At 42.1% G+C, this 20683-nt stretch overlaps 1 protein-coding gene across 1 annotated transcript in view; it reads right to left on the reverse strand.

The window, feature by feature from the left end:
- The window catches only part of stum (stumble), a 101207-nt gene extending 82049 nt beyond the window's left edge, over positions 1 to 19158 (reverse strand). Inside the window, exon 1 of the mRNA XM_065231449.1 lies at positions 18599 to 19158. Coding sequence (XP_065087521.1) covers positions 18599 to 19077 — 479 coding nt within the window. The 5' untranslated portion in view covers positions 19078 to 19158. The remainder of the gene's footprint in view (positions 1 to 18598) is intronic.
- Positions 19159 to 20683: the final 1525 nt, after the last annotated feature.

Below are 20683 nucleotides of genomic sequence, written 5' to 3' on the forward strand. Positions count from 1 at the left end.
CCCCGGCATCAGTGTCGTCCTCATCAACTGGGAGAAGGTTGAAAGGGTTGTTGTCATTTTTTTCCGGAGTGATTCTGGGAAGAGGATTAAAAGCCTTCAAGATCTCTGCAAAGGAACGCTGAGAGCGTGCCTTCAGGGACCGTTTAAGTTTTTCCCCCTGTTGCTTGTACTTAGGGCAATCTGCGAGAGGATGCGGAGATGCCAAACAATAAACACATTTGGGAGGAGTACTACAAGCACCCTCCGCATGCTTCTCGCCGCACAGATCGCAGCGTGGCTTGTTGCCGCAGAAGGCAGCGGTGTGGCCTAATTGTTTACACTTTGTGCAGTTCATCACCCTTGGTACAAACAACCGCACAGGAAGTCGAACCCTTCCAATCCTGACGTAATCTGCCAGTGCCGATCCGGAGAAGGTCACCCGAAACGAGTCAGATAGCAAGTAGGTTTTTTTCGTCCCATCCAGGGACGCTGACTGCATTTGAATGCAGTCGAGAATTTTTACTTCAGGAAGGGTGGGGTTCTTGAAGACACCAACCCCCCTCTTCAGGAAGTCGTCGCTGGTCATACTCGACTCGGTGACCACTCCATCGATTTCCACGTCGTGACATGGGATATAAACACGATACTCTAACGTAAAGAGCTCGCAGGCAACAATCTCGTTTGCCTGCTTACGACTACCAACAGTGACGCGCAGTTTGTCTGGCCGCACCTTCAAAACGTCGGTCACGGACGAGAAACGATTGAAAAGATCCTTTTCGATCCGGTTAACATTTAGAGCTTTTTGCTTGGGCCGGAAGAAAACAACCCATGGACCTTTCGAGGCGTCTGGGTATGCCTTGTGGCGGGGGGCAGCTTGCGTTAGTTTTACAGGGATAGGCGGTGTTGGCGGAGACGGCTTAGTCGGTGTTGGGGGTGATGGGTTAGGTGGGGTAGAGGGAGACGGTGTGGGTGGTGAGAGGGGAGAAGGTGGGGACGGTGAAGGCTTAACCTTTGGGATGGTTCCGGTATTCTTTTTTGTCATACGGGATTTCATTTCCACATCGGACTGCTCATCGTCAGTGGGAACGGCAGAAAGGGAAGTCCCCTCGCCATCACTACTACTATCCATTGCGGGGCAACTACCACCGCAATAGATTTAAAAAAAAAACTACACACACTAGGGTACACAGAACACACAGGGAAGGAGAAAGCGAATAAAAAAAAAAACTATTTGCGGGGAAAGGGAGTAAAGGAAGAAGAATAGAACGAGAACAAAGGGCAATACAATATATTTGCTACTTATCCGGTACAACGTTATGATGGTGAAGACGATCTACGCTGCTATCCGGTGGTGCTGATCGTTGTTGACAGTTCGGTTTGGAACGATTGGAAAAAAAAATGCTACCGTCAGGGACGGCTGGGGAAGCTCGATTCCACGAAGAGCGTTGCTGGCTGCTTGTGGTATTATCAACTAGCACTATCACTTGCACACTTGCGCGATGGCGTAAAAAAACCCGAAACGGGAAAAAACACAGCTCAAGAACGACGGAGAGAAAACAATGCACGTCCGGTACGGTCAACGCTCGTCGATGGAGTGTGTGTCCATGCAGTTCGAGGAGATCGCGGATCGCTACTCTCACCTGACGGATTTGCCAGTAGTAAGTTACGCTGCGGAGGAGCCTCGTATCATAATCAGTTTGGACAACCTACACGTATTCGCTCCACTAGAAACTCGAGTGGGTGAACCTGGCCAGCCGATCGCTGTACGGTCAAAACTTGGGTGGACCATCTACGGACCAGGAAATCCTGCTGCGGCTGCTACTGCAGAAAGTTACATGAACGTTCATTCCGTCGAATCAATTCGGAACGAGGATCTTTATGAGATGTTGCGGACACAGTACTTGTTGGAGGACACCGGTACTTCTTGCTTCTCAGTTCCAGAGTCAGCTGAAAACATACGCGCCCGTGAGATTCTCCAAGCAACGACAGTGCGGATCGGCGACAGATTCGAGACGGGCTTGCTGTGGCGTAAAGACGAAAGAAGGTTCCCGGACAGTTACCCGATGGCGGCCCGGCGGTTACAGGCACTGGAGAGGAAACTGGGAAAAAGTCCAGATCTGAAGCAAAATGTCCACCAACAGATAGCGGAGTACGTGACGAAGGGCTACGCGCACAAAGCTACAGAGGAGAAGCTAGCTGGATGGCAGAAAAATGAGGTGTGGTACCTTCCCTTGAACGTGGTGCTCAACCCTCGGAAGCCGGGTAAAGTACGTTTAGTTTGGGACGCCGCAGCCACGGTAGGCGGAGTTTCGCTTAACACTGAGCTGCTCAAAGGACCAGACATGCTGCAGTCTCTGCCGACGGTGATTAATAAGTTTCGTGAACGCAGAATTGCGTTCGGTGGTGATATACAAGAAATGTACCACCAGATGCTGATGAGGGCGGCAGATAAGCAAGCTCTGAGGTTCCTGTTCCGATCGAATCCGACTGATGTACCCACAGTGTACGTCATGGACGTAGCTACGTTTGGGGCCACCTGCTCCCCATGTTCGGCGCAGTTCATAAAAAACTTGAATGCTGCCGAGTTTGCGAACGATTTTCCACGAGCTTCGTCTGCAGTGATCGAAAAACATTACGTGGACGATTATTACGATAGCGTCGATTTCGTTGACGAAGCGGTAGAGTTGGCGAACCAGGTGAAATTCATTCATTCCCGAGGAGGTTTCCATATCAGGAATTGGGTTTCCAACTCCAAGCAGTTTCTGGAAGCGATGGCCGAACAGAAGTCGAATCCTGCTGTCCATTTCAGCCGGGACAAAACCACGCATACCGAGCGAGTTCTGGGAATCATATGGGACCCAGAAGAGGACGTTTTCCTGTTTTCTACCGATGGACGAGAGGAGTACCAACTGGTTCTACAAGGGGTTGAACGACCAACCAAAAGGATTGTGTTGAGTTGTGTCATGGCTATGTTTGATCCTCAAGGTTTGCTCTCTCCATTCACCGTTTTCGGTCGCATGTTGGTACAAGATTTGTGGAGGACTGGCTGCGACTGGGATGAAGAAATTGACGATGAATCATTCCAAAAGTGGATTCGCTGGACGAAAGTTTTGCCGATGATCGAGGTAATCAGGATTCCCCGGAGCTACTTTGGAGACGCTAGAATGGATCAGATCGAGGATCTACAGCTGCACGTAGTGTCCGATGCTAGCAAAGGTGCTTACGGGTGTGCGGCCTATTTTCGAGCTTTGGTGGGAGGAACGATCAGATGTGTACTGGTGACTAGTCGGGTGAAGGTGGCTCCGTTGAAGCCGCTATCAGTTCCAAGGCTTGAGTTGCAGGCGGCAGTGCTGGGGACCAGGCTAGCTTCTGTGGTGCGAGATGGCCATTCGTTGGAAATCAAGCAACAATTTTTCTGGACGGACTCTACCACTGTGCTATCGTGGATCAGATCAGATCAGCGTAAGTACAAAGAGTTCGTAGGTCTTCGTATTGGTGAAATACTAACTCGTACGAACCTATCGGAGTGGCACTGGGTTCCAACGAGGATGAACGTCGCGGACCAGCTGACTAAGTGGACGAAAGACCCTGAAATAAGTTCAACCAGCAGTTGGTTCACCGGGCCAGAGTTTCTATATCTTCCGGAAGCAGACTGGCCGAAGCAGAAGTTGCCAGGTCCAGATACAGAAGAAGAGTTGAGAGCGCACCTGCTTGTTCACGATGTTAACCTTCCTACTCCCGTAATCGACGTCAACAGAATTTCGAAGTGGACGGTGCTGGTAAGGACGATGGCTTGCGTATTTAGGTTTCTGTCGAACTGTCGAAGAAAGCTGAAGGGATCGCCGCTCGAAACGCTGAAACCAACGGAAATGCAAGCGCAAATCATTCTCCCGATCGATTATCCGATGTTGCGGACGCCACTGAATCAGAAGGAGTATGAGCAAGCGGAAATTTCGTTGATGCGGATGGCACAAGCAGATGCGTTCAGTAGTGAACTGAGGACCTTGATTAAGAACTTGCAACTTCCGGCCGGGACGTGGTTGAAAATCGAGAAATCCAGCTTCATCTATAAGTTGACGCCGCTAATCGATGAGAACGGTCTCCTGCGTATGGAAGGTCGAACGGGATCAGCTGAATTCCTAGCGTTTGACTTGAGGTTCCCGATAATACTGCCCAAGGACCATGCTGTTACCTGGAAAATCGTTCAGCATTATCACGAGCAATTCGGCCACGGATATAGGGAGACGGTGAAGAGCGAGCTGAGACAACGATTCGTCATCCCACAGGTGGGTAGTGTGGTCGCTATGGTGGAGAAAGCTTGCATACAGTGCAGGGTTGCCAAGAGCCACCCACGATGTCCTCGGATGGCCGCGCTACCAGTACAGAGAGTAACTCCGTATGTGCGGCCGTTCTGCTTCGTGGGGGTCGTTTACTTCGGCCCAATAACAGTTACAACAGGCCGCCGCAGTGAAAAGAGATGGATCGTTTTGTTCACGTGCCTAGTAGTCAGAGCGGTTCACCTCGAAGTAGCACACTCCCTGACCACGCAATCGTGTTTGATGGCAATCAAACGCTTCACCTCCTACCGAGGTCCGCCATTAGAAGTGTTCTCGGACAATGGCACAAATTTTAAAGGAGCAAGTAAGGAGTTAATGGAAAATGTACGCAGCATCAACGTAGATTGCGCAGCGGAGGTAACATCAGCTGGTATGAAGTGGAACTTCAATCCTCCGGCTTCGCCCCTCATGGGCGGAGTCTGGGAGAGATTAGTCCGTTCCACGAAGCAAGTGTTGGAGGCGATAAACGATGGGAAGCGACTGACAGATGAAATCTTGGTGACTGCGATAGCCGAAGCGGAGGACATCATCAATAGCCGTCCACTTACGTACGTGGCGCATGAATCAGATCATTTCGAAGCGTTGAGCCCCAACCACTTCCTCCGTGGAGTCGCTCCGAACGAACCAAGGTACAACGTAGCTCCCGTCAATTCAGCTGTAGCCCTGCGGGACTCCTATCAGCGATCGCAGGAGATAGCTGACGAGATGTGGAAGAGGTGGATTAAAGAATACGTTCCTTCCATCAATCAGCGTACCAAGTGGTTTGGTGAAGCAAAGAATTTAAAGAAAGGTGACTTGGTCTACGTTGTTGATGGCGACAAGCGGAAGTGTTGGGTACGTGGGATTGTTGAGGAGCCGATAGTTGCCGGAGATGGCAGAGTACGCCAGACCTGGATTCGTACCAACAGCGGCATGCTAAAGCGAGCGACAGCGAAACTTGCGGTGCTTGAAATAAATGAAAGTGACACTGGACCGGACGTGACTTCCGGACCAGGTTCACGGGCCGGGGCATGTTGCGGCTTAAACCGCAGGGCACGCAACGCAGTCCCTGCCGCAGAGTGATCAACTGGAGTAGTTCGTTCTTTACAACAACACGACAGACGGTGCACTGACAAGAAGACAGAAGATAGAAAGCAAAACAAAAAAAAAAGGAACAATCATTTCACAATCGTTACAACGTGGTGGCCGAATTTATAAAGCAAATTTAATTAATTCTACCTTAATTGAGAAAAGTGCTTTGTTTAAATCTTAAATATTATTGAAATTATTGCTAATCTAGTAAGTACAAACTGAATCGTTAGCAGATTCTAATTAAAATAGGATAAATATTTTTGAATTAGGTGAGTTCATGACCTGACCTATACGAAGGAATCGAGGCTGTTGGACTATACGAACATAGCAGAAAGTGAGTTTAGAAATCTCGTAAACTCTCATAAAAGACCCTTAAATGTTTAAAAATATCGATATCTTGTTGAATCTTAAACTAATTTATAAATAATATCTTTCAAACTACATTTAATTAGAAAATTCAACTTGATACAAGTGCATTAATAGGGTGCCCATCCGCACGAGGAAGAGATTTTGCCGATTACGAAACTAAATTGTAAGTAATTATACCTAATTTGTTGGAAAGATCTTTATATTTAAATATATACATTTTTAGCTTTGATCAGCACACAAACAAAACGTTTGATCCAAGGAATTGTTTCGGGATAAATCCCAACATTATCATTTAAAGAGTGCCACCAAAATAAATGTGATAGCCTATGTTGGCAAGTTGATTAATTTTGGTTTCCTCCCTAAATATTCTACTTATTTTACTGTTGAGATTTGTTTCAATTTAGTTATTTTACCGCACGTATCAATCGTTTCAAGATTTCGCGACCGTACCGAACAAATTATATACTACAGAAGCTCAAAAGCGTTTGACAAGCTCTACCGAATTGCGAATCACTTCTGCGTAAGCTCCGTAGACGTAGCTGCGTTGATTCCGACAACCGCGAAAAGTTAAACATGCATCAATCCCACATAAGGAAAGATCGATTTTACATATGGTTTAGTTCATAGATTAACATTGACTGCTGTTAAAAAATGTAAGTACTTGAACACTAAGAAATAAGTTAACTCAAATGCTTTAACCGCGTATATAAGAGATTTCGCGTATTGAGAGAATTATATAGTAATCGAGTACAACAAACTCAGGGGAATACAATACCTCCAAAAGTTTAAAAGCTATTAATTGTCACATACCTCTACTTTTACTTATTTCCTAAACTATTCCTCTCCTTATTAATCTGCTGAATGCTATTGGTCTGCCTGCGTTTTCTTTTTAAATTTCAAGACTAAATAAGAAGATTTATTGTACAACTTTAAAGGTTAGTTGCCTCCCTAAGCGGACCCCCGCATCCTAATTATTTTGTTAATCTACTTAATGTCATTAGACTTTCTGAAGTTTCTTATTTAAGTTCATTTGATGATTATGATATCTCATTAGTCTAATTTAATAAATTATTAAAAGCTCTAATTCACCTAATCAAGCATAACCCATGCTTTATTAAGTACCTGCACTTGTGCTTGTAATCTAAAATTAAACGTGATTCATGTACTTTTGATGTTGACCTATATCTATTTATCTATTAGCTTCATGTGACTAAAATGCTTCATTTTGAAGTTAGTTTCCTAGCTGATTTTTTAATTATATAGAGTATATGTTCCACGTTTCCACTATGTCGCACCACAAAAATACATATGGGTATGTCACAATAGAAGTACACCACAGTGGAAATCTCGAGCCATAGTTCAAACACTTATCCCAAATCAAAATGAAGCACATATAAGATTAGTTACAATACCATGTACAAAAATGATGTTTAACATTGTTTCCTGAGTAATACTTCAATGTAAACAACAATGAAAGCTTGTCATGCAAATAGAAGGAGCACCGTTGGGCACTTTCTGAAATATTTCAATAGTATAATTCCCTTGCAAACCCAAATAAATCTATCTGCGTAAAAATAAATAAAACAATTAAAGGAGTAACAAGTGTGATACTATCACTGCTAGACTAGATCTTGGGTTCTCTCATGCGGTGGTTTATCAGAGAGGGGAAGCTTAGTAATCCCCATTGCCAGCCCATGACGCCATTCTATCGCGGCATGAGCCAGCAACGCCGACCATAAACCTACCGTCTCCAACACTCCACTATTTGTTGTAAAATATTCTTACACACATATTGCAATTGTCAAAGAAGAAAAGGTTTTCCTCAAAGAACAGCTCATGAAATGAAGAATGGTGAATTCTGTGGTTTTTCATTCAATAACAAAAAAAAACCTGCTGCTTCCAGGATTTCCTGCCATACTTTTCGATACAACGATTCTGTTTTTGTAATCATCATAATGAAAACTAGCGGAATCGTCTGCTGATGTGAGGGAGCAATACTTCCATGAACAGTGACGAGTTGCCGAAACAAACAAGGAACTGTGGCAAACGTACCGTATGCCTAATGACCGTATGCCTAACGTCGTGTACCCGTTTTGCTCTGGGAGGGAGAAGCAGATAGCACACACGGAATTCATTGTATACTTGTTCTTCTTGTCATGAAATCAAATCAAAACAGGCCTAGCAAAATAGCGTGTTTTGTTTTGAGCGTGTAGTGATTATTTGAGATTGTTCAGTGTGCAGTGAGAAACTGTACTTTTCTGTTTGGTATTTTACTATGCCACTAGATGTTTTGACAAAACAAATGTTTTGACCTTGATTAATAATATCTTTAAATATTGATTTGTGTGTATTTCGAATGAATTAAAAAGAACGACATTTTGTCATAAATTAATTTGCGCACGAATTCAATACCGCCTTGTGTATTCCTGTTCAACTGTAAGAAAAGCATCATAAAATTTCTTGGCTTCCAATGACAGTTCGTGACAGCAGCCGTCTGGCTGCATTTGACGTTCCATTTTTCTCTCTCTTCGTGACTCTCCCTCAGGTTTTGCTGTATTGGCGTTGACGGCGACTCTGTAGCTCTTTACTCCAGTGGTAAAATCCATAAGCAAACGTCAGACTGTGCGTGAAACATGGCGGACTTCGTACTATCCTTTCACTCCACTGAAAATTCCCATAAGAAACTGTCAATCTTTGCTAAAAGAGACGATTTTTCGGCGCTGCCGTCAACGCCAATACAGATATCTGTATCAAAATACTGAGTAAAATCTGTATGATTACAGCTAAATCTGTATAGGTAGGTATGTGGCATCATTGGCCACGAATGGACAAACACAAATCTCGATTAATTTTTCGTAATCTGGCGTAACTGGTAGTTCACCCACGCATGCCAACACTACCATCAGATAGGGAGAATTTTCCCCTACCTAAGTCAAACCAACGATCACATGCATTGTTTACAAAAGCTGATACGTCCCTTCGAAAAAGTAATCGAGAAATGTTGACTTCGATACTCAGAAGTTCCCTTCATCAAGAGAAAGTTGTTTTGTAAAAATTTCAATTCATGCGGGTAATTGGTCTATCAGTTTAGGTTGTCTTCAGTTTCAGCTCGTATAGATTTTTATCAGCACTGCTGGCAACCCTTCCATGTGCTGACCGACTTTTGCGAGGAAAAAAAAATCAAATCCATCGGTAAATAGTCGAGTCCCAGGCGCCTTCCTTCCTTTTTCAAATACTACCCAACCGCTTCGGACACTAAAAGAGGGCTGTTGATCCTCCAGCGAAACAGCCTACTACACAACATACACCTAACACCGTCCTCTTTGGCTACTAAAACAAAACTCCGATGGAAGGGGGTCCACGACGATGAGAGCGTCGAAAGTAGGCAACATTTTTTGCTCTGCCCCGTTTTCCTTCCTTGGGCCACGCAACCACAACACAATTTTCATTCGGTTTATGCAAATGAGCATTGGCAATACCCTCGCCCCTTGCTGCTCAGGAGCCACGGAGACAGGCTAGCATTAATTCTAACCGCTAAATTATACAATGTGTTGTTCATATACAGACGGCTATGTAGGAGGTAGGTATACCGCTAATACTACCGCTCATTGAGTACAACAGCGCTTTGTGAGGACTGTTTGGCCTGGTTCGAGGACATCGCTCAACACCCCTCGGAGTTCCCTCCGGTGGAGGCGAAGTTCAGGGAGACTGAAATTCCACTGATGATGATTGTGAAGACGATGGTGACTGCATCATCGGCAGTCAGTGTGACGCGGCTACGACGGCGGTGGTCATTGCGTCGGTTGGTTAATCCTTGACTCCCTCGCCCAGAAAAAGGTACCGCCACGAGGACACAGTTCAATATCAATGACGCGCAGAGGAGGGGTAAAAAACGACTGATTTGCCCCGTTTCCTCTGCAGCTGTTGTTATGCTCGCTATTATTGGATCTTGGATGCGGGGGTAATCAGTAGAAGAAAGTGGTTATTGTGTAGAACCGAGAAAAATGGGTAAAATTTGCCTCTGAATGCTGTGGCAAGGTTACCCACGAGAATGGCCTTTTGGAAAATGTCAAACGATTTAGCAAAGAGTGCTGGAACTGGCCGTGCTATTTCGGGACGGGAGGAGTTTTTGTCTATTTGATGTGAATTTTATAAATTGCTGGCTATTTCGAGAAGCTTTTCTCACGCGAGCAAGGTTATAGGATTTTTTTTTTGTGATGGCGGTTTGACGCTTCTTGTGTCCTAGTAAGACTTTGCACGTTGTGATTTCAACGTAGTGGAAGGTTAAGAGTAACAACGGAGCAAGAAATGTGAGATTAAACTAGATTATTCAACACACCAATTTTTCAATACCAGAGTGCAATCTGTGCTATTATACAGATGAAAAGCTGCTCAACCGAAAGTTTTGTGAACTTCAGGAAAATTCCGTGAACTTCTGGAAATTTCGTTGGATGTTGGGAAAATTCTGTGGAATTCTGGGAAGTAGGATTTATGTAAAGTTCTGATAAATTCAGGAGATTTCTGCAAACTTCAGTAAAATTCTGCAAACTTCCGGAAAGTTCTGCAAGCTTCAGGAAAGTTTTGCGAACTTCATGGAAAATTCTTGGAAGTATTGTGGATTCATGGAAAGTCCTGCGAAATTCAGAAAAATTCTGCAAACTTCAGTAAAATTCTAAAAATTTCCGGAAAATTCTGCAAGGCTCAGGAAAGTTTTGCGAACTTCAGGAAAATCCTTTGAACTTCGGGAAATTTCTTCGGATGTCCGAAAAATTCTGTGACATTCTTGGAAGTACTGCGGATTTATGTGAAGTTCTGCTATTAATTGAGGAGAACTCTGCAAACTTCATTAAAATTCTACAAACTTCCAGAAAGTTTTGCGAACTTCAAGGAAATTTTTTTGAACTTCTAGACATTTTTTTTAATTATCCGGAAAATTCTGTGGAATTCTGGGAAGTTTTACGGATTTATGGGAAGATATGCGAAATTCACGAGAATTCCGCAAACTTCAGTAAATTTCTATAAGTGAACTTCAGGAAAATTTCGTGAACTTCTGGAAGTTTCTTCAGATATCTGGAAAATTTTGTGGAATTCTTGGAAGTAATACGAATTTATGGGAAGTTCTGCAAAATTCGGCAGAATTCTGCAACTTCAGTAAAAATCTGCAATCTTCCGGAATGTTTTGCAAGCTTCAGGAAAGTTTGCCAACTTCAGGAAAATCCCGTGAACTTCTGGAAATGTCTTCGAATTCTGTGAAATGGTGGGAAGTACTGTGGATTTATGGGACGTTCTGATAAATTCAGGACAATTCTGCAAACTTCAGGAAAGTTCTTTAAGTTTCAGGGAAGCTATGCAAGCCTCAGAAAAGTTTGGCGAACTCAGGAAAATTTCTTGATTTTCTGGAAATTTCTTTGGATGTCCGGAAAATTCTGTGGAATTCTGGGAAGTACTGCGGATTTATGGGAGGTTCTGCGAAATTCAGGAGAATTCTGCAAACTTCAGTAAAATGCTACAAGTTTCAGAAAAATTTTGCGAACTTCAGGGAAAATTTCATGAATTTCAGGAAAATTCCGTGAATCTCTAGAAATGTCTTCGGATGTCCGAAAAATCTGTCTGTGAAATTCTGGAAAAATTCGCAGATTTATGGGAATTTCTGCAAAATTCAGGAGAATTCTGCAAACTTCAGTAAAATTCTGCAAACTTCCGGAAATTTCTACAAGTCTCAGGAAAGTTTTGTAAACTTCAAGAAAATCCGTGAACTTTTGGAAATTTTTTGGAACGTCTGGAAAATTATGCGGAATTCTGGGAAGTTCTGCAGATTTATGGGAGTTCTGCTAAATTCAGGACAATTCTGCAAACTTCACGAAAGTTCTTTAAGCTTCAGGGAAGTTCTGCAAGCCTCAGAAAAGTTTGGCGAGCTAAAGGAAAATTTCGTGAACTTCTGGAAATTTCTATGGATGTCTGGAAAATTCTGTGGAATTCTGGGAAGTACTCCGGATTTATGGAAAGTTCTGTTAAATTCAGGAGAATTCTGCAAACTTCAGTAAAATTCTGCAAACTTCAGGAAAGTTCTGGAAGCTTCAGGAAAGTTTTACGAAAGTCAGGAAAATCCCGTGAACTTCTGGAAATTTCGTTGGAGGTCCGGAAAATTCTGTGACATTCTTGGGACTACTGCGGAATTATGGGAAGTTCTACGATATTCAGGAGAATCCCACAAACTTCAATAACATTCTGCAAACTTCTGGAAAGTTCTGCAAGCCTCAGGAAAGTTTTACGAACTTCAGGAAAATCCCGTGAACTTCTGAAAATTTCTTTAGATGTCCGGAAAGTTCTGTGTAATTCTGGGAAGTACTGCGGATGTATGGCAAGTTTCTTAGGATATCTGCGTACTGCGGAATTATGGGAGGTTCTGCGGAATTCAGAAGGATTCTGCAAACTTCAGGAAATTTCTGGAAGCTTCAGGAAAGTTTTGCGAACTTCAGGAATAGCCCGTGAACCACTGGAAATTTCTTCGGATGTCCGGAAAATTTTGTGGAATTCTTGGAAGTAATGCGGATTTATGGGAAGTTCTGCAAAATTCAGTCGAATTCTGCAAACATCAGTAAAATTCTACAAACTTTCGGAAAGTTTTGCATCCTTCAGGAAAGTTTTGCGAACTTCAGGAAATTCCGTGAACTTCTGGAAATGTCTTCGGATGTCCGAAAAATTCTGTTGAATTCTGAGAAGTAGTGCGGATCTATGGAAAGTTCTGTTAAATTCAGGAGAATTCTACAAACTTCAGGAAAGTTCCGTGAATTTCTGGAATTTTTTCTGGATTTCAGGAATATTCTGTGGACTTTTGAGAAGTTCTACAGATTTATGGAAAGTTCTGTGAAATTCAGCATGAATCTGCAAACTTCAGGAATTCGGATTTTTACAGTGTTTACATGATTTAATTTATAAGCGCAGGTTTGTTCGTTTTCATTCAGCTGTACTAATTCAGAAAAATTTTGCAAGCTTCCGGAAAGTTTTGCGAAGTTCAGAAAAATTCCGTGAACTTCTGGAAATTTCTTCAAATGTCAGAAAAATTAGGTGGAGTTCTGGAACGTACTGCAGATTTATGAAAGTTTTGCTAACTTCATGAAAGATTTCGTGAACGTCAGGAAAATTCTATGACCTTCTGAAAATTTCTTTGGATTTCAATAATATTCTGTGAACTTCCGGGAAGTTCCACGGATTTATGGAAAATTCAGCAAAATTCAGCAGAATCATGCAAACTTCAAGAATTCAGAATTGTTCAGTGTGTACTTGATTGAATTTATCAGCGAAGTTTGTTCACTTTCATTCAGCTGTATGCATTCAGAAAAATTCTGCAAGCCTCGGGAAAGTTTTGCAAGCTTCTGGAAAGTTTTGCGAACTTCAGACAAATTCCGTGACCTTCTGGAAATTTCTTTGTATGTCCGGAAAATTCTGTCATATTCTGGGAAGTACAGCGGATTTATGGGAAGTTCTACGAAATTCAAGATAATTCTGCCAACTTACGTAAAATTCTGCAAATTTCTCTGCAGGAAAGTTTTGTGACCGTCAGAAAATGTTTTGTGAACTTCAGGAAAATTCTGAGAATTTCTGGAAATTTCTTCGGAAGTTGTACGGATTTATGGAAAGTTCATCCAAATTCAGCAGAATTTTGCAAAATTCAGTAAAATTCTGCGAATTTAAGGAAAATTCGGCAAATTTCAGGAAAATTACGTGTACTTAAGGAAAATTCTGCGTACCGCAATGCGGAGACAAATTGGTCACCGGGGTGACATTGATCATTATAGATTTTGCTTTTCATTTTCACGAAGAAAATTTTCGGTGTTTAATATCAAGAGAAACCTTGAAAGTATTGAATCATGAGACTCAAATGATTGCTTTGACGAGATTCTCATAACATAAATGTAGATTTTACTGCATAAATTTCAACTGAAGTTCAAAAGCATTAAATATCAGCGTTTATTTCAGCGTCGTATATCAGCGTCAAACGGTCATAGGGTTGCAAAGATTGTTGTCATTAGCTTGAAAGTAGTATTTTTCATTAAACTAAGTGTCAATGAATATGAACTATTTAAAAAATTCGGAAAAAGTTTTCAATATTGAGAAATCAATAATTTTCTGCGAAATTTTCATTGATATTTATATAAATTGCCTACATTTTAGGCGCAACTAAGCGTCTTGAGAAATCTTCTTTCTAATTTCTGCTGAAAACACACTTCGGATTTTATCATAGTTTTCGGAATCGGGGAACCCAAATTTAATAAGAACAGGTTCTAGAAATTTACTTGAAAGTCATTTAAGGGGTTGATCAATTTCAACCCATATCGATTTGAAATTTCAAAAATGTCTTAAAATGAACAAAACACTCATGAGAATGAGCATGAGCATGAGCATGATTGACCGCCCACGGTTGCTGCTGTGTTATTGCCAGATCAGCTGCATTTACACAGACTGTTGGCTGGGACTAACATTCATCCTCAATGTGTAAAAACTGGAGATCTAATATTTAGCAATACCAGCGCCGGCCGTGTCCGAATGCAGGTTAAATAGGGAATGGGAAGGAATGTGTTGACGTGATACTCGCTGTGAAGGAAACCGAGAAGTCCTCTGCGCTTCCACGAGAGATCACTGGGGTGTTGGATGTGGGGAAAGGTTTGCTACAGGGATCGTTTTGGCAAACTAATGCTGATTGTAGCGATTAATAATAGTTACACACACGCACATACGCACAAATGCACTCATGACTATAAACAAAACTAAACTTATCTTCCGTCATGTTACATGGAGGAACCTTTCAAATCCCCATACTCCAGGTTCTCGACGATCCCCAGTGGCTGCACATTTCGGGAAACTTAGCGGGACTCAACGAAACATCCATATTGGCAACCCTCCGCTTCGTGCCCCATAAGCCAGCTGCACATGCTACCCGGCAAGAGCTTTGAATCCCTCTCATCTTGCACACAATTCACACGCGTATCTATTATGCACTTTTCAACATTGATTTAGAAGCTTCACGAAATTTTACTAGCATTACATTAAATTAAAAACTAATAAATCAGCGAATGAAAAACACGCAGAAAAAATTCATACGTCAGTCTTCAAGCGCGGTCTACTTCGATGTTTCCGAAAATGAACATAAACAAAACACTCAATATGATAGTCAGCATTCCATCAAACTTTTTGACACTAACTGGAGGGCGTATGTTGTTCCATTTCATCTGTTCCTGGGAGAGGGAAAGGGAGGGGTCAAAATCCGAACATCCCGATAGTTTTAAAAAGCACAGTGAAGGATACATTTATTCATACGAACAGGCCGCCATTACGCCGGCGCCGGTGGTGTAGTGGTAAGCTTGACTGCTTTCTAACACCCCAATGGGTCTGGGTTCAATCCCAGTCGAGGTCGGTGGGATTTTTCTGAGGCATAAAAATCTCTGGTCACGTCTTCCTTCGGAAGGGAAGTAAAGCCGTTGGTCCCGGCCCATGTGTGTTGAATGGGTGCGATATCCTACGCAGGTGTGGAAGCTGCCTTCCTGCACATTCGATTGTCGTCAATGGATGGCAATCGATGTCCGTCGTGATTGGCACTAGATTGCGGAACAGAGACCGACGTTAAATAAAGGAAAGAAGAAAAGAAGGCCGCCATTACCGAGCATGGAAAGCTGGATTGCCAGTTCAGAGAAAAATTAGCATTTGACGTCAGATTTGACAGCCGAAATCGTCACTGACAGCTGCTTTTTAGATTTTTGAACACTGAACCAAAATCATTCCTTGAAGACCGAGGTGGAGACCTTGTTGGCATGACAACATATAAAATATTCAAGACAACATTTAAAAAAAAACAAGTCAGATGAAAGTTCGCAAGATAAGTTGAAGAAAACTGAAGCTATTTGAATCCAGCTTTCCATAAATGTATCCTTCACTGTGCTTTTTGACACTATCTGGATGTTCGGATTTTGACCCCTCCCTTTCCCTCTCCCAGGAACAGAAGAAAATGGAACAACATACGCTCTCCAGGTAAAAAATCACAGTGAAAGATACATTTATTCATACAAACAGGCCTTTATTACCGAGCATGGAAAGCTGGATAGAAAAGTAAATGAAAACTGCATTTCAGCGCATTGGGACAAGAAGATCCTCCAACCAACCTATGGACTACTACACTACTTAATTCAATGAGGACATCCATCTTCACAATTATGTCCAGTATAGCCTGAGTGATACCATTGATAAGCCAGCGGATCGAGTCATCATTCAGAACGGTAGACACCTCTAGTTTGCCAATTTCGCTTAATGTAGAAATTTATTTCTGTATTTACATTATCAAGAGATTATTTTTTCTCCGGATTACTGTACTTCAGGAAAATTCTGCAAACGTCATGATTTTGTTTTCGAACTTTTGGAAACTTCTGCGAACTTCTGGGCAGTTCTGTGAATGTATCGGAAATTTTGCGAGCTTCAAGCACGTTCTGCAAGTTTCAAGAAAGTTCTGCAAACTTCAGGAAAATTCTACAAACAGCAAAAAAAAAACTTCTGCGAACTTCACCCTATTAATGGACTCTAATAAGGCCAGTGCAATTCGATAGAGGTTCACAAATTACTTTTGTCACGAAGAAGAAGTCATGTGTCAATATCGTTGCATTGACACTCAGCTACCCCTGGACCAATTTCAATAATTTTATCACCAATCGATCAGAAATATTTCTACGCATCATGTTTCATGCGACGCATAATGCGATGCTTCTGACTGATGATTTTCAACAAGAAACTATTTAAAAAAGTTTTAGCCGGGATAAATGTTTTCATAAAATAACTGTTCTTCCCAAACCCAGTCGAAATAATCGAGTACCACTTGGTTTCACATCATTCTGCTTTAACCTGAAAAGATATAAAAGTGCGCTGCTGTCTAGCCTCAACTCATACGCATCTGTGTCACTTGATAAGTAATACATGTAAACCACACAAATACAAGAAATAAAGATCATTTGAAGTAAAAAAAAAGCTTCAACTCATTTTCGCTTCGGACGGCGTGGTGAGCAGGCAGCAGAAGCAGCAATAGCAGTAGTAGGAAGGTGGTGGCAGGTTACCCGAGCAAAGTCGGTTAACAAAATGAATGCAAATCGATGTTAAAGTTTGCAGTTCCTATCATAATGAAAACTCATTTCGATTTCAATTGTCGCGACAGAAGTCTGATATCATATTGTGCTTTCATGATGCAGTCAAGACTTTTTAAATCAAAGCAACTTAACTTGAAGTTCTGCTGTTAATTTCTTGTTTAAAATTTGATTTAAGTTCATCTGTCGTTGAACTAACGATTATTGTTTATTTGTTTTGTTTAACACATTTTAGGTCATTTGTGACTTGTGCGGGTGACATTTGAACTCAAGTCTTTCAGCGTGAGAAGCATACGACAGGCCCGTATTCAGTCTAACATTATGAATTCAAAATCAGTAATCAAATTGATTTCATTGAAAGCAGGATTAGTTTTCCGTTTGATTCAACAGTGTAAAATTTTGCTCTCACCGTTAAGTCAACCAAAATTAGATCAAATGGAGTATTCAAAATAAGTTAAGTCAACCAAAATGAGATCAAATGGAGTATTCAAAATAAGTTACATCATAACAGCAAATTCTGATTTCAATTTGATCTCTAACTTTGCTCGGATAGGTAGTCCACTTTTCTACCTACAACAATGCAACAAGCAACAATGACTGGTCGTGGCAAAGGAGGAATAGGTGAAGAAGGCGTCAAACGTCATCGCAAGGTTCTTCGTGATAACCACCATTCGTTGTCTGGTTTGCCGTGGCGGTTTCAAACGTATCTCCGGTCTTATCTACGAGGTGTGCTGAAGGTGTTCCTGGAAAATGAGATCCGTGATGATGTCACCTACACTGAACATGTCAAGCCTAAGCGACCATGAATGTCACCTACGCTTTGAAGCGACAGACGCATTCTGTACGGTTTCGGAAATCATCACCGATTTTGGCAACAAAACGGCCATTTTTAGGATCACCAAGCTTATTACAGTAAAGAGTTGAAATAGATTTTATATGTGCCTGTTTGTCCATATTCAGAACCACATGCCCCCAACGACCACACAAAATGCTCTCCAGAGTTGTAATCTTGTAACCAAACTTGGAAGCAGGGGTGCAAGTGATTTTGATCGATTCTCTTCATCAACTTTCTATTTGAAAAAAAAAAAATACTACAAATTTTGTACGTCTACAGTTCAAAAACGGAAAGAGTTAAGATAATACAAGATCGATCAATTAAAAGAACTAAATGCTTTTCACATTTGTTCCGTCCACTAGCCGTTCTACGTCAAGCTTCCGTTCGTGTCCCTAGGCATAGACCATTCTACTTTTTCAAATAGTTCCAGATGTTCCCTACAATATTACCGAAGGTACAAAACCGATTGGAAAAATGTTTTTTCTGAAGAGTTAACATTTTTCTATTTGCCCTTTTTCTAAAATTAAGGCTCGATTTAAAATGGTGATCTAGATGCAAAATGGCATTTTTGGTAATGAGGAACGTTTCTGAAAGTTCACAGCCAAATAAAAAATACGAAAATTAATCGATTTGCGAATTCGTCTGGAATCAATAAAATGATGGTGATGTTGCACAAACACCTGTTTTAACCAATTCTATAGATTTGGGCAGAATAACTAATGTTACCAATAATGTCCAGAATCATATCTGACTCTTCCGAGAAACGCGTACCAATCCAAGGAAGAACGTCTCGAACCCAAGTAAAGAACGTCTGAAATTTCGGCCTTTCGTCCTACAAGCTCTTCGGTACAACCTATATTGAAGATCTAGTTTATCCGACTCACCTGTTCCCAATCGCTTCCATTCCTCCCAGGCTGGCAGATTGCGTCCGCTGAAACCTTCGTACCGGATCCTCGGCAAAGTTGCCCATCATCTTACTGCTGCCAAGCGAATGTTTTGCCCCGCTACTGCTGGTCGTGACCGAGGACGAGCCCCGTTGGGTGGTAAACTCGTTGAACATCTGGTCCCGTTCGGCCTGCCGCAGCTTCTCCTGTTGGTTGTACAGCTTTGAGTGGTACAGTTCGATGTTGTTCTTGAGATTCTGGTAAAGATCGCCCCCCTCGAGCAGATCCGTATGGCGGGTGGCCGGCAGGACCGGATCGCCAAACAGGCTGGTCTGGTCATTGTTGTATCTTTGATTTTCCACCGATGATGACGGTGATGACGTCGTGTTGTAGTAGTAATCAAACCGTGACCGCGACGACGGTCCAGCTGATGCATTGTTGGAGCGTTCATCATTCCGGCTGAACATGTTCATACCCATAGCATGGCGCCGCGGCGCAAAATTGCCGGCGTTTGGCGCCTATTTCCTCTCGGAGGGATACTGGTTGCGTCGCTAGTCCCTGACGTCGTCGGCCATCTGCAAGGGGGAATAAAAATAAAGAGTTTGAGTGATGAGGCCAAATTGCTGCACAGTCAATGTCACTGTCAAATGTGCGATTTTATACGCTCGCAGAACAGTTTATCTTGCCGGAGATTAATTATGGTTCCGTTATGAGTGTCAAACATGGTATCAAATATAACAGCACCGCAGCGAAACACTGATTGGATGACCTGAATTGGCGTAATGTTCTAATCGGGCTTTCGTTGCTTTTCCTTTGTTTCGCCATCACATATTGGTGTCAACGAACGTCGCTGACGAAAATGTTGTTCTACTCTTTTTGGGGTGGAAGGAGTTGAGGTCGATTTTTCGTAGGTTCTCAAAAGGCCATTTTAGACACGCAGAAAATGCGACACACGCACACGTTCAACTCATGGTTCAAAATATGCTTTGATTTGTGTGCTTCGTTTATTAGAACATTATTCAAACAACCTAAACTCAAAATGACAAATGGTTTGCTAAGAGTTGGAGGATGCATTCGTAAAAAAGACGCCCTTCAAAATGCTCTTCAATAAGCAACCATTTATCAAATTCCTTAGAAAACTTCCACAGTCAACTAATAATAGAATGTTTGTCTTGCAAAACTTTTCTCTGCACCCTTCCCAATCAATTTTGTGCAACAACTGGTTTCACTAAGTCGGTCCCATTTAACGAAATTTTCTTCATGTTTTCGAAGCTTTTCCATCATTATAACCCACAATATTGCAATACCGTGGGATGTCTACAATCTTCTGTTCCTTGATGAGGTTTGATGATTTGACAATCGTGACATGCTGAGGAAAAAAGGAAACGGAGTCATCGGGAAAAAAAAAAGTTATTTATCGCGGAGCGTTTTGTCGGAGACCACGAATTTCTTTTCTTTGCGTTTTGGGGTTGAATTATGTGGGTTGAATGCAATCGTTGAGAGCAAGGTGACTACAAATACAGTCAGGAATCCTTATTGCCGGATTCCTTATTGCCGGTATCTCTTATTGCCGGATCCTTATTGCCGGGCTATCCGCGAATAAGGATACCCACAGCTTATGGGATTTTCACTAATGGGGGCTGTAGTGGATTATCTCATTTGTTTCAATACATAAAGCTATACTGTCTTCGACAAAGTTGCTGTACTGGGTTAGACCAACCAGCCTGTGCCATTGGATTCAGGTTAAATTGGGAACTACGCCGCTAGAGGCGCTTCACTTTTATGTTACTTATGACGGGCGCTATAATATATGGATCATATTTCAAACATAGAATATTTCATGATCCTGACCATATAGAATGTTACTGTCTTCAGCAAAGTTGTTCAGGTGACCAAGTCCTTTCAGATGGTGGCCATATTAGTTCAGAACTCTCTCACTATGCAGCGCTAGTGTGCATGTGCAATTCCTATATAAACTGTACCTCGAGAGCCTGGCCATATAGAAATTTGCTGTTTTCAGCAAAGTTGTGCAGGCGATCAAGTCCTTTTGGATGGTGGCCATATTAGTTCAAAACACGCTCACTA

Source organism: Ochlerotatus camptorhynchus, unplaced genomic scaffold (genome assembly GCF_037179485.1).
Source record: "Ochlerotatus camptorhynchus isolate MF236.1 unplaced genomic scaffold, CSIRO-AGI_Acam_v1.1 ptg000357l, whole genome shotgun sequence".
Lineage (NCBI taxonomy): Eukaryota > Metazoa > Arthropoda > Insecta > Diptera > Culicidae > Ochlerotatus > Ochlerotatus camptorhynchus.